The sequence below is a fragment of the Poecilia reticulata genome, chromosome 17 (assembly GCF_904066995.2).
Source record: "Poecilia reticulata chromosome 17, P_reticulata-male-v2, whole genome shotgun sequence".
In the NCBI taxonomy this organism is placed as follows: domain Eukaryota; kingdom Metazoa; phylum Chordata; class Actinopteri; order Cyprinodontiformes; family Poeciliidae; genus Poecilia; species Poecilia reticulata.
The window spans coordinates 2810211-2825059 of record NC_088846.1 but is presented as its reverse complement, the minus strand read 5'-3'; the positions used below and the strand labels follow the sequence as shown (position 1 = coordinate 2825059).

The window sequence follows — 14849 nt, the reverse complement described above, 5'->3', positions numbered from 1 at the left end:
TAATTCTGGATATTAAAAATGTCTTCCAGTTCCAGTGTTAAATGTTCATTAGAATTTAAAGTCTAATGGACCTTACCAAGCTCCGCCCAGAAACGCCCCTCGAAAGTCCCATGTGACTACATGTCTCACAAGCAGAGCCTCGCGGTGCTTAGCTTCTATGTGTAAACATGGCATTTTTCATTTCGACTGTCTCTCTGCAGAGTATTTCTGAGTCGATTTAGTTGAGCATTTCTGTCGGATTTTCACAAAATATCAGCCACGACAATGGACAGGGGAACCAACAAGTTCATGTCATCTTTTTTAGACGACATCAAGGTGTTTTAGCCACGCGATGCCTCCAACATTGTGCGCGTTGCAGCTAAATGCTACCGGTCGATGAGATCCTCACACCCTAAGCATAAATATAGCTGTGGACAAGATCGTTGGTGCCTATTGTTCTTGCAAGGCTGGGTAAGTCGGGCATTCATGGTTTTGAGGTTTCGAGTGTGCCTAGGCCTGATACACGGTACTCGGTGCTAGCGTAACTAACACAATTACAGTTTAGTAAAAAACCTTTTCAGGTAAAGTAAAATCTTTGATGCATGTCAGATACGTTACACATTGCATATTGATCTGTTCAGCTAACGTGAGGTTGTAACAGACAGGCTTCAGGGTGTAGAAGTTGTATCGGTACTGCCATTATGCTGTACTTGGCTAAAAGGTTTTCATAATGGATGTGTTTATTGTTGACTTTATTTTTTCATTCACTAAACACAAAGAAAGCAAAGCAATAATACTTACACCAGCAGACACTCCTTTGTTCTTATTGATCCCACGACGGTTGAGCTGCAAATGCGGTCGTGCACAAGCTTTAATCCAAGCAAGACATTCCGTTTCTGATTTTGGAAATCTGTGAATTTTAGTTCCACAAACACAATCAGGCATCTGTCAGGATCTGACATCGCCTGTACAGATACCCCACTGACAGTCGAGAACCATTCTTTTATGAGTCCTGATGCAAAAACTTTGTCGGTCTGCTAGTCCACAATGTACATTAGCTTGCGTTTGTGAGACAGTAACGCACGTGATAGCTGCGCTGTGACGTAAAATGGGCATTAGCCAATGAAATGCGGCCCCTGTGGTAAGGTCCATGACCTTTGAGAATGTGTTCTTGCATTATTATTTCGTCATTACCATTATATAACTTTAAAATGACCTCAAAAGAACTATATTATCATTTGTTGAGAACTTTGGAACAATTTATCACAGAGTAAAATGTTTCATGGTGACAGACCTATTCACACATCTTCCAGAATTTTCAGATTAAACTGTGCTTGTGTCTGGACCCCATTTAATTGACCCTTAAACAAATATATACCTCGTCTGCAAACCAGGACAAACCTGCTGTTCCTGTTCGTCTTCATTTCATGTTGATTAATGTAGATGGTAAATATAGTCAGATGGTTTAGATTTTCACAAGCAGTAAATTTCTTTCTCAATTGATATTTTGACACAATTGACAGCTAATAAACACATACTTGAGAAAAGAAATATTTTATGCATTTATTTAAAGCACCACTGCAAAAATAGCCTTTACAGCAAAACATTTAATGTAAAACATTTGATCAACATAAAAAGAAAAATTTCTACATACATTGTGATGATTCAAGTAATGTTCTGTCACAGTCAGGTCTTTCAGTGCATCAGCTGTTCAGGAAAATCAACATACATTTTTCTAACACTAACTGTCTATTTGTACTTTTCTCTGCATCTTCAGACAATCTGCAGCAGCTGAGATTCTGGGAGGTTCAACACCAAAACCTGAAGCTTCAAACTGAGCCGTCGACTGGACCAAAACGCCTTTCAAACAACTACAGTAATTAACCTGCTCTGTTGGTAGATGTTATGGTGTCTCCTCAATCTGTACAGACTGGCCTTGGTCTTCTTTGAATACACATCTTTATGGTGTTTTCTTTTAATTGATTATAGTCAATATTTGAACATCCATGCAAGTTCATTGTTAACTTTAGGTAGCTGTGAATCCACCCGTGTTAATCTGAACTGAATTTGTTAAAGATTCAACAGATTTGTTGCAATCTTAAATATTTAAGATTCCTTTGTGTGCAGTGAAATGAACATTAAAGTTAATTCAGGAAACAGTTTTGTCATCTTCTTTCTACAGTACAAATTGAATAATGCCTCTATTAAAATCATATATTTGTGACATCAAACTTTTTTTCTGTCATAAAGCAGTGGTCAAACTATGGCTAAATGTTTGTAATTTACTTTCAACAAAATGGTTTTAAAGTAAAGACACTATGTAAACTCCTCATCTACCTCAACACAGGTCAAGTTTCCACTGTATGCAACTAAATGTGATTACCATTGAATGACAATTGTACAGCAGTGCTTCAACTCCAGTTCATAAGGGTCGGTGTCCTCCAACCTTTAGATGTCTCTTCTTTAACACACCTGAGTTAAATCATGAGATCAGAGGTCATTAGCATGACTCTGGATAACTTGACTGTCCTAAGCAGCCATTTAATTCAGGTGTGTTAGACCAGGACGTATCTAAATGTTGCAGGACACCAGAAATCAATATCTGGAAATGAGGATCCTCTTAGAGGATCAGTGTGTTCCTGTAGCAGCTCCATCGGATCAGAAGGTAATGAGATCTGAAAGATTCTGATGCTCCAGAAAGTGATATAACACCAGACCCGATCCATCAGTCAGTCGTTTTGTCCTGTGTAGAGATCAGTGGTGGAGAAAGTACTCAAAAAATTTACTTAAGTAAAAGTACAAATACACAGACAAAAATGTACTCAAGTAAAAGTAAAACTACCACATTAACATTTGTACTTAAGTAAAAGTAAAGTACTGGCTTTTAAAAATACTTAATTATTAAAAGTAAAAGTACTTGCTGAATGCATTACCTAATCCCTAATACAATATCATTAAGTGAACCAATTGTATTTAATTTTAATGCATCAGAAATGTGCCATTTTAAATGAACAATGCCACAGATAAAGCATGTTTTTATTATGTTTACTCTCTGTAACATAGTTTAGACTTAGATATGTGATTCTATGCATCATAATTTCAGGGATGGAAACGTCTCGTCTCCTGTCCTAACATAACATGAACTTAACCTTTTTTGCCACTAGTGGCATTTATTTTTAAAGAAATCCAGCAGAAAGGGCATGGAAAGAAGGTGGGTGGGAGAGGACAGGCAACCAAGGACCCACATAGCAGAGTTGTAGTCAAGACCACCTACCCAAGACCAGCGCCCCGCACTACGTGACACAAAGAAATTAACTTTTTACCTTTCAAAATTGCTTCTCAAATTGATCTGAAAGATCCACATTACCATAAAAAACTAGATATTAAATACTTGGAGCTGAAATAAATTTAACCAGTAAAGATCCCTCCAGAAGAATTGGATCGTTCCTGAATGTCATATCAATGCAGACTTTGGTACCAGCGTTGTCCCATATTTGCGACACCTCAATCAACAACTCCACACCATCATTCAGCGCATGAGTGACAACTTTTTTTCAATGCAGATGCAACATATGTCTCTATACAGTTAGCTAACACGTCCACATAGCTTACCTTTCTTTGTTGTTGATTCTGACCCAAAAACAGAGAGGCAGGGGCGCCGTATAGGTGTAGAAAGTTATGACAATTCTAATGGCCTCTGACTGACAGGGGGCCCTCCGCAATCTATTTATTTTTTGTTCATAGAAATAAAAAAATTGGGTCCCTGTCAATTACAAAATTAATCGTATTGTAATTTTCAAAGAGGGTAACATTTCATTACTACTGCTAAAAACAGAAATGTTTTTAGCATTTCTACTGTTTAAGTATTACACACACAGATATTTTTATACACGCACAAATCCTTTTACACATGCACAAATCCTGTTACGCACTCACAAATCCTTTTACACACGCACAAATCCTGTTACGCACGCACAAATCATTTTACGCACACACAAATCTTTCTACACACGGACAGATATTTTGAGACTGATTTCACTCCATACAAAACTGAAGTTGCTCGAAGAGTTTAGTTTAATCTCTGGTTACAAAATTAATATAAATAAAAATCAAGTATTAACATTTAACTATGATCCACCTTCTTCAATTAAAACTATGTACAACTGGAACTGGGAGGCTGAGTCTAAAATATTTGGGTGTTTCACTACCGAGGAACTTCTCAAAACTGTTGATATACTGCCCACTAAATTTGAATATAAAATCAGATTTACATAGATGGAATGTTATTCCCTTTTTAAGTTTAAGCTCCCGGATAGAATCTATCAGGATGACTATCCTTCCACAGTTGCTGTACTTATTTCAATGTCTACCAGTCAAAATTCCACCTAAACAGTTCTTAGAATGGGATAGATTAATAGCATGGTAAAAAGGCCAGAATTAAGTTTTGAACTCTGCAACTAAAAAAAGAAAAGGTTAGAATGGGCCTTCCCTGTTTACAGGAATACTACCATGCAACTCAGCTAAGACCTTTAGTCTGCCTGTGTTCACCATTATACATTGCATGAAAAGAAATAGAAGGCACGACAATAAAAGGAATCCCAATAACAGCACTACTTAGTGATTATAAATTACAGGAAGAACAGCAGATCCCAGAAGACTCCATAACAGATAGCTTTCTCAAGTCCTGGCAGGAATTGGCTACAATTTGCAGAATAGGAGACTCATATAAATGTATGAGGTGGTGTGCCTATGATTCGGATTTTGCACCAAATAGAATTGATAACAAATTCAAGTTATGGATCTCAAAAGGATTAACTACCTGTTATTTATTTGCCCACAAAGGGATATTTCAGAGTTTTGAAACCTTACAGAAGGATCATGGACTGGAAAAAGATGAGTTTTTTTAGGTACCTGCAGGTGAGACATTATTTTAATAGAAATTTTAAAGAGGTGTTGAGAAAAAGTGATTCAAGTTTCATGGGGGTATTTCTATCACTAATTAAGCCCAGATCAGGCAGCAGAATTATCTCTAAATTATATAATGCCATACAGCCATCTAAACATGAAAATACAGAATACATAAAGGGGAAATGGGAAAAATTTTTAAATTTTAACACCAGTTTTAAAGTCCCTACACTGGCTCCCTGTAGCTCAAAGAATAGACTTAAAATACTGTGGTTAGTTTATAAATCCCTGAACGGTTTAGCACCACAATACATTAAAGATCTGTTATTGCTGTACCAACCGTCTAGACCCCTCACATCTTCTGGTTCTGGTCTGCTCTGCATGCCCAGAACCAAACGAGGAGAAGCGGCATTCATCTTCTACGCACCACAAATTTGGAACAAACTTCCAGAAAACTGTAAAACAGCTGAAACACTGGGTGCCTTTAAATCTCAACTTAAAACTCACCTGTTTAGAGTTGCTTATGGCTAAATTAGGTTTAGAGTGCGGGTTTTGATGTCTTTGATATTTATTATGTTTTTATCTTTACTTTTCATCTAGTTATTAACTTCTTTTTATTTCTCTTTCACACTGTCTATGTAAAGCCCCCCCGGAAAACGTCCCAGTTAAACAAATCCATATCTAGGGGTGTGAGAATCCTTGTTAAATGGCATCTTAACTAAAACTCTGAGGTGTGAGACGTTTAACTGAAGTCCTACCAGGGGTGCGGGTTTTAATGTTTTTATCTTTAACCTTTTTTTTTATTATTTGTCTTTCTAACTGTTTATTCACTGTCACATGCTGTTTTTATTTTAATTATGTAAAGCACTTTGGAATGCCTTGCTGCTGAAATGTGTTATACAAATAAAATTTGATTGATTGAAAGGAAATTAAGCTAATAATCTCACAAGAAGGCTGGGAAGAAATATGTCAACTGCAGTGGGCCTCAAATACATTGCGGGAGTTTTGCTGGAAAAACATAGCACAATTTTTTGTTACACCCATTCAGACGATATCAAAGAAACGGGGACGCCTGCTGGAGACTCTGTGGGTCTAAGGGAGCCAACCACTTCCATGTTTTTTGGGACTGCCAGGTAATAAAATCATATTGGGAAGAGTTCCACAAACATATTGAAAATATATTCAATGTAAACATTCCATTGAAATGTGAAACATTGTACCTGGGCATCCTTCAATTGGACTCGTGGACCAATAAAGACAAAATACTGCTGGCTATACTACTGGCAGCCAGTAAGAAAGTCATCACAAGGAAATGGCTAAAACCAGATCCACCCACTATTGAATGAATTGAAATTGTATACCGGATTTACGCTATGGAGAAGATTTCTTTTTCCCTCCATGTTGAAAAAGGAAAGTTTTATAAGATCTGGACCAAATGAACTGAGTATGTAAAACAAATTAGATCTGACTTTATTTGATTATTCCTATGAATTATGTGTCCTGCCCTTTTATGTTCTTGTGATTTTTATTGCTCGAGGAATTGCAATCCACATTTTTGTTCAATTTTGTTCATTTTTGTTATCGTTCACAACTAAAATTAGTAATAGTCTGTAAAAGAAAATACCAGAAAGGCAGTATGGACAAAATCACTTGGACTTTCTGCTTCTATCCTCATGTACGACCTTAAATGGGTAGAGCTGTAATTAATGAATGTGATGAAAATCTGTCTTTCCATATTAAAAAAAAAATTATATAAAAGTTGCATTAAAATTGTCAACTTGGCATTATTCGGTAAATAACACTTTTAATGCAAAGTTCCATTAAAACGTCCATTAAAAGTGTCAGCTTTGCCTTACAAGTGGCCTTATTTATCAAATGACACTTCATGACAACAGTTATAAACATTTATAAAGATTCCTTTATGTTCATAACAGGTGTTATCATGTTTATGACAGTGTCATGTCAGTCTTATTCACACCCCTTTGAATAAAGTGTTACCTATTTTTTAATGTAATTACGGTAATTAATTTGTTGCTCATTGTGACAGGTTTTCCCTTAATCCTTCAGCTTGATCATATTTGGTTGTTATTGATGTGCAGAGGCATTGGGTCTTTATTCTGTCAAAGACCTTTGTGATTTTATTTAATATTTTACATATATAATCTGAACACTGACCTTTTATATTTTCTTCTGCCCTGTCTGCTGCTTTTTCTTTTTTACAAAACTGACTTCTTGTTCTTCCCCTGCCTCTTAGTCCTCATCCTCCCATGAGCTGCTGCACCAGCTGCCCTCTCAGCCCACTCAAGATGATCTTCACGTCCTCTTCAAACATTTTCGGAGCTCGGAGAGCATGGTGGACGACGAAGGAGCTCACCCTGTGCACCATCTCAGGGTCCGCTCACGCAGCCTCAGGTACTGACTTTCACTAAGAGAGTGACTGTGTTTAGCAGCTTTATGCCTGCAACTCGTTAAACAATATTTAGCAGTAAGGCTAAACAGCCTAATTTATACATAAATCAAATAAATCTCATAACACTGCCTATATCAAATAATGTCAAGTAAAAAAAAGGAACATTCATTCAATGTTAAACACCGGTTACATCAAAATAAACAATCCTGAGTTACTAAATCAAAACTTCCTGAGAACATGGCTGTTTTGTTCTGGTTCTGATTGGTTGGTTCTGACTGAGCTGAGTAATTCTGCACAACACAGGTGGAGGAGGAGGATTGATTATTTTTTTTCAGAGATTATCTGTCTTAGTACATAGCGAACATTTCAATACATATGCAAAATATTTTGTGAAGCTGACACCCCACCCACGTCAAAAAATCCAGCAAATAGTCTGAATGGTTTGTGCAGGTTTGTGCTGTTAAAATTTTTGTTTGTGCAGCTTTGGATTCTGAGATATTAAAAATATTTTTTTTAGGTCATCCAGAGTTCACCATCCCCCCATATTGCTCCAAAACAATCCAAAGTGGGCTACTTCGTTAGTGCTCCGTTTGTGCTGTTAAAACTGTCGTTTGTGCAACTTTCGTCTTTGAGATATTAAAAGTTATCATTTTGGCCGATGACGTCACCATCACCCCATCTCGCGCCAAAACAAACCAAAGTGGCTAGTTCATTAGTGCTCCGTTTGTGCAGGTTTGTGCCGTTAAAATTTTCGTTTGTGCAGCTTTGGTTTCTGAGATATTGAAAATTATTTTTTAGGTCATCCAGAGTTCACCATCCCCCCATATTGCTCCACAACAAACCGAAGTGTGGGCTACTTTGTTTAAATTCTTCAGATTTTCAGCTGTTGTACAATGTACCTTCTTTTGTTTTGAACTTCAATAAAGATTTAGAACAAGAAGAAATGTGTCTAATTTCAAGAAATGTTTTAAGATAGCAATGTTTTCTCACCAATATGGCGTTCTCTCTCCACAATAATTGAATTCTGCCAATAAAGGACATGCAGCAGTGACCCTAACGTAATGTGTATAATCTGTTCAACTGTGCTTTGGTTTCGGAGGTGGTGTGAACAATTATATTCACATTGTTGACTTACTTTCTGCTGATTATGCAGCAAATGGGTAAAAATAATAATAATGTAAAAAAATCAATAGCTAATATGCTAATTGCTGGAGCAAAGTTTTTGCAGAGTAAACCAGAAGTGTGTCATTGGTTCAACAAAGTTCATCCAAGTAATGTACTTAATATTTAGTAAATATATTTTAAATGCAACAATTTTCATGTCATTCTATTTCTGACATTAAATGTGTATGGGCTTCGATTTTTAAAAGCACATAAAATTTTTGCAAACTTTGACATAGTTCTCACACAACGTCAACTGTGATTGGCTCCACCTACACTGTAGTGAGCCCAACCCCCCCACCACCCATGATTTTGGTTTTGGCGCAGAGCAAGTGTAATTTCAACCTCTCGTTAAAATTATTCTAGCAGTCTCAAAGAAATCGTTTTGAATAAGTAATTTTTGGAATTTTTCCAACCCTCTGATTTTTATTTTTGAACAAGGTAAGTAAATTAATGCTCAGGTTCCACATAAAATATTGACTCAATTCGTTCCATCCCCATAAAAGCAGAGAGGATGTATGCATGGCTATCTTACATATGCATTTATTTAAATTCACAACTTATATTTGAAGTCCAGACTTTTTAAACCTATTGAAACATAGAGAGGCACTATCTTGCAGCCTTTACATTTATATTGAGTCATTAACACTTAAGCATATGCATAAAGGGCACATCTTCTGAATTAAATTCATTGGCCATAATTATAACTTTTAATATTTCAAAGACGAAAGTTGCACAAACGACAGTTTCAATGGCACAAACCTGCACAAACAAGAGCACTAATGAACTAGCCCACTTTGGTTAGTTTTGGAGCAAGATGGGGTGACGGTGACGTCATCGGCCAAAATTATAACTTTTAATATTTCAAAGACAAAAGTTGCACAAACGACAATTTCAACTGCACAAACCTGCACAAAAACGGAGCACTAACGAAGTAGCCCACTTTGGTTGGTTTTGGAGCAAGATGGGGTGATGGTGACGTCATCAGCCAAAATTATAACTTTTTAATATCTCAAAAAAGAAAGTTGCACAAACGACGGTTTCAACGGCACAAGCGGAGCACTAACGAACTAGCCCACTTTGGTTCGTTTTGGCGCAAGATGGGGTGATGGTGACGTCATTGGCCAAAATTATAACTTTTAATTTCTCAAAGACAAAAGCTGCACAAACGAAAATGTTAACGGCACAAACCTGCACAAACGGAGCACTAACGAAGTAGCCCACTTTGGTTTGTTTTGGAGCAATATGGGGGGATGGTGAACTCTAGATGACCTAAAAAATTATTTTTAGTATCTCAGAAGCCAAAGCTGCACAAACGAAAATTTTAACAGCACAAACCTGCACAAACGGAGCACTAACCATTAGACTATTTGCTGGATTTTTTGACGTGGGTGGGGTGTCAGCTTCACACAGCTGGAAAAAACTTGTGCTGTGTGAGGATTATATACAAGGACATTACCATATCACTGAGCAGTGCTAAGACGATCCCTCTAAATAGATCTAGTGGTTGGGAGCTATGAGTTTTTATGGAGAGCGGCTGAGGGTGTTGGCAACGTCTTTTTTCTGGTTGTTTTTTCTGTGACACATCCTTCCTTAGGCCGCACACTGCACTGCAGAGTTTTGTTGAGCTTTTAATGAGACTGGCTTTTTGCAGTAGAATCACTAGAGTTGCTGCATACAGCTACAAATCACAGGCTATGTGTTCCCTCTAAAATGACCCCAGTTCTGCACAGGCTCTCCCTTCCCCCAAGGGTCTCAGTTCCCTTTAGGTTAGCTCCTAAAAGGAGCCTCAGAGAAAATAGGGTGAGAAGCTTGGTCATCCGGGAGGGATTCAGAGTAAAGCCGCTGCTCCTTCACATCGAGAGGAGCCAGTTGAGGTGGCTCGGGAATCTGATCAGGATGCCTCCTGGACGCCTCCCTGATGAGCTGTTCCGGGCACATCCCACCAGGAGGAGGCCCCGGGGAAGACCCAGACATGCTGGAAAAGACTACTGTTGTGTTCAAGTTGTGCTAAAAAGAGTTAGCCTATCATCGAAGCTGTTCAAGAATAAAATAGCATCTCAATGCTAAACATGCAGCAGCAGCATCACAGACATCCCAAATGCTAATGTCAGCGTCCACAGTCCACATTTCTAAACAAGTTCCATGAATGGCAATGGCTTTCTGAAACACTGGAAACATGAATTGATAGAATAACACTTTGCTCCAATCTGATGTTTGAAGAACAGATTAAAAACAATCATACATATTTTTGGTTGTATTTATGTGTACATAGGAATCAACCAGTAATGTGTAATGTAACAAACTTTAAATTTAGTAAAAAAAAAAAAAAAGAAGAGAAAAAAGGAAGCAATCTGGAAGGTCAAACTTTGTTGGAAAAAAAAGAAAGCTAGTGAAATATGTTTTATATATCCAGGCTCAAAATTTTACATTTACCTAAATCCTTGAATAAATGGTCCTGAAGTCATAATGCAATAAAATATCCTTTTGTTAGACCTGCTATGGGGTTGGTTAGATAATCACTGGATGGACCATCACTCGGAGCAATGACTATGACTAAGTTCAAGAAATCCAGTGAAGATCTCAGAACTGTTGATTGGGTGCTGCTGAAGAAAGGGTCATTTGCTTCAACAACTGACACCTTCAACTTTAACCTAAATCATTTGTTTTTCACATGGACAAGCAGAGTTCTTTCTGGAGACTTTTTTTAAATTTATTTTTTAAAATAAAATTTAACAAAAAAACAATGACAAAAATGTTTGAAGAATTTGTTAAGCTTGAGAACCTCAGTACAGTGTACCAGCTAGTGAGTATGGTGGTGGTAGCATCATGCCGTGGGTTTGGTATGTTGCACAAAGTGGATAGACTTAAGAAAACTGAGAACTTCCTCCAGATGTTTCATCTTCACTTCAAACCAGCTGCTGAATGGTTGAAGCGTGGACAGACGGATGGTTGACAGATGGTTGAAGCGTGGACAGACAATGGTGGCTTAACATGAAGCTTCCGGAATGGTCTAAAACCCTGAAATCAGGGTTGAGCTATCATAAATTTAGGGGTTGGTGGTAGGAAACTGTCTTTGTCTGCAAATTCTGCCACAAACTGTGTTTAAAATATCTGATAGGAATTATGCCAGAAGCTTGTGTAGGGAATAGCATTTACACACATTAGCAAGGTGTATGTATATATTTGATGCTGTAGTGAATCATTTTGATTCTTGTGTTGTATGTTTGATTAATAAAAAGCCAAAATGAATAACCATCATGCTGATGAGTACACCTCTGACGCCTACTAGATTTATCAGTAACTTAGACCACAATGCAACAGATGAATATTAAAAAAAGATTTTTTAGCTTGAATATGAACATTTGTCTTCCACCTGATCAGCTTCTGGTTTGCTCTGTAGAATTAAAATTCAGCATCAGAGATTTTCACTAAAAGTTTGTGTTGTCTGGTTCTCATCTAGCCCTGGCCGGACCTGTGGAACATTCGACAATGAAATTGTCATGATGAATCATGTCTACAAAGAGCGCTTTCCCAAGGTGAAGTCATCATTTTACCTCCAGGCCTGCTTTTCTGCTGGCTTTCCGTTGAAGCTCATCTGTTCAAATCACTTGGAGAAGTTTAGAGTTGTCAACATATTCTTCATTCATGTTTCATGTTTTGTTAAAACATGTACATATTTAAATCATGTCTACTATTTTGGTTTCCCAGGCAACAGCTCAGATGGAGGGTCGGCTGCTGGACATCATTTCGGAGTATTCTCCGGACACCGCTCTGCCCCTGGCTGACGGTGTGCTGGGATTCATTCAGCACCAGCTGGTGGAGCTGGCCCGGGACTGTCTGGATAAGTCCCAGGACGGCCTGGTCACATCCAGGTACTTTGTGGAGCTTCAGGAGAAGCTGGAGAAGCTGCTGCATGAGGTGGGTCTTCCTCCCAGAAACTTGCACACTGAAATGTGTTTAAGACTATGAAGCATGGGTGTGCTGTGGTGGCGCAGGGGTTCAGCACAACCCACATATGGCGGCCTTAGTCCTCGACGCGGCCTTTGCAGGTTTGATTCCCAGCCTGGCGACCTTTGCTGCATGTTTTCCCTTTCTCTCATTACCCGCTTTCCTGTCAATTAACTGTCAAATAAAGGCCACTAGAGCCAATAAAACCTTTAAAAAAAAAAAAAAACTGAATGCACAGATTAAAAAAATTTGCGATGGGGCTGATATTGATATCCAGTATTAATATTGCTGTTATGGACGATAACCAATATCTATTGCCCTTATACATTTCTCACTTCCTTTTCGACACCTTGAAAAAAAAATTGACTTCAACAATGCTTCTCTGCTTTAGCTGCACTCCCCACAATCCTGTGCTGCACCACCATCAATCATATGACCAAATACTACATGACCAAAATCCTCCATTCCAATTCCAGAAACTAATATCTGCCTACTTTTAGTTATCAGACAGATATGTTAAAAAAATGATGGACGTCAGCCAACATTGATGTTGGTGCTTATCTATTTTACATTCCTATTTCAGATTATATCTGGTGCTAGACCTTTGGTAGCTTAGGTCTTCCTCTGTGACACTGATGCTCTACTGGACTACAGCTACACAGCAGATTAAACTGGAAAGGTCTCTGTAAATTGTTCTTGTTGATTCTGGTTCTTGCCCATCTGTCACCGAGTTAACACAGATTTGCCTTCAAAATGTTTGGTTATGTAAGGGACTGTTGCTTCATTTTCTCAGTAATAATTTAAAGAAGAACATGTTGTCTTTGGTGAAACAGGTTTTATCCTTTGCTGGTGACTCAAACATTTTTTTTCCCACTCCACCAAAATGTCTCAGCTAGGTAGTACAGGTTTGATCATTATGTTCTTTTTTGCAGTCAGGTTTTTGGATTAAAAAGTGAAAAGGTGCAAATGACAAGATAAAAGATGAATGACCTGAAGGGAGGATGATTTGGTTTCCATTCATTTGAGAACACTCATAAAGAGGCGAGAATTATCAATCAAGAGAAAAATATTCAGACCTTTGAATATAAGAGTAGATGTCTTAAAAAATAATCACAATGTTGGGTCATTCAGTGCTTGGAAGTTACAAAACGCTCAACAACTTTGACTCTATACATGTATCATATTTAACGTCAAAGATCATGATGTCATCATTAGAAGAAGACGAAACAAATGTGGCGTTGGAAAGATTGCCAAGAGAAATAGTTATTTTTTAAAAACAGCCTGGCTGTTCGGCTTTAGTTTGCAAAGCACAAACTACTGCTAAATTGAAGGAAATGCAAGATCTCAGTGGATATTGATAATGCATGGCTCTATAGCTGGAAAAAAAACAAATACCACACACCAACTGACAAACTTCGTGGTAAAGGGTTGATGATTTGGGCTTGTTTTACCACCACAATCCATCAAACCTTCTGAAGCTAATCCCAGTATCAGCAACAGAATTGCTGAATAAGACAACAGCATCACACTGTAGATGAGATGGTAATAGCAGCTCAGGGAGGAGGAGAAGGAGCTCCTTTTTTCAGATTATCTGTCTCATATTACTCTGTCAGGACATGGTGACTGTCAGACAGTTTTAACAAATATATAAGAAATATATTCTTTGTAAAAGTTACATAGTGCAGCTTTAATATCCGAGTTAAATGACCACAGTATATTGGCTAATTTGAGCTGCCCCTGCTGAGGATTTCTTTCCTGTTTGAGATTTGCAGAAAGCCAGATTTATTTTAATAGAAAAACAAAAATTAAAAGAGGATGTACATATTTTCAATTATAACTGTTGTGTTACTGATTAATAACTTAATGATTTTCTTTCTCTACTTCTGCTGTTTCCCGACTCTCATTTAAGATGTTAAGACATCTTAAATGTCTGTCCTTAGATCAGCCGGTCTGTCCCACAGCCTGTATCATTTGGATTAAGTCCCAGTAATAATCCATCATCCTCTGTCCTGTGCTTGTCAGGCTTATGAGCGTTCAGAGAGCGAGGAGGTGACCATCATTATCAAGTTGGTGAAGAAGATTCTCATCGTCATCTCCAGACCTGCCAGGCTGCTAGAGTGTTTGGTAAGAACCACTGGCAGACTGACTAATAGTCATATACGCCTGACTAAATGTTGTTTACGGTCTTGAAGCCCTAAAGATAATATTTCTTGCCTCATCAGCATGTCATGTCAGTGAGTCATGTTTACTGATGACATGCTGTTAGTGTAGTAATGAGCAGTTGAAGACTTTTTGTTTTACAGTGTGGTGTCAACATGTACCTGGTGCTACAGCTGCAGCCGGCCCTGGAGTTTACCTGCATGGCTCCTACACATAGAATATTATTTTAATATTTCCTAGGTTTTGATCACCATAGATAAAGACAATTGTTAGAAAAAAATAA

General features: G+C 37.8%; 1 protein-coding gene across 8 annotated transcripts in view; it reads left to right on the top strand.

Moving 5' to 3' along the window:
* The window catches only part of mast3a (microtubule associated serine/threonine kinase 3a), a 74167-nt gene that overhangs the window by 33322 nt on the left and 25996 nt on the right, over positions 1-14849 (top strand). For all 8 annotated transcript variants that reach the window (XM_081598784.1, XM_081598782.1, XM_017310047.2 and 5 more), the window contains 4 exons: positions 7139-7296; positions 11919-11994; positions 12167-12376; positions 14429-14530. In XM_081598784.1, the coding sequence (XP_081454910.1) occupies positions 7139-7296; positions 11919-11994; positions 12167-12376; positions 14429-14530 (546 nt within the window). The remainder of the gene's footprint in view (positions 1-7138; positions 7297-11918; positions 11995-12166; positions 12377-14428; positions 14531-14849) is intronic.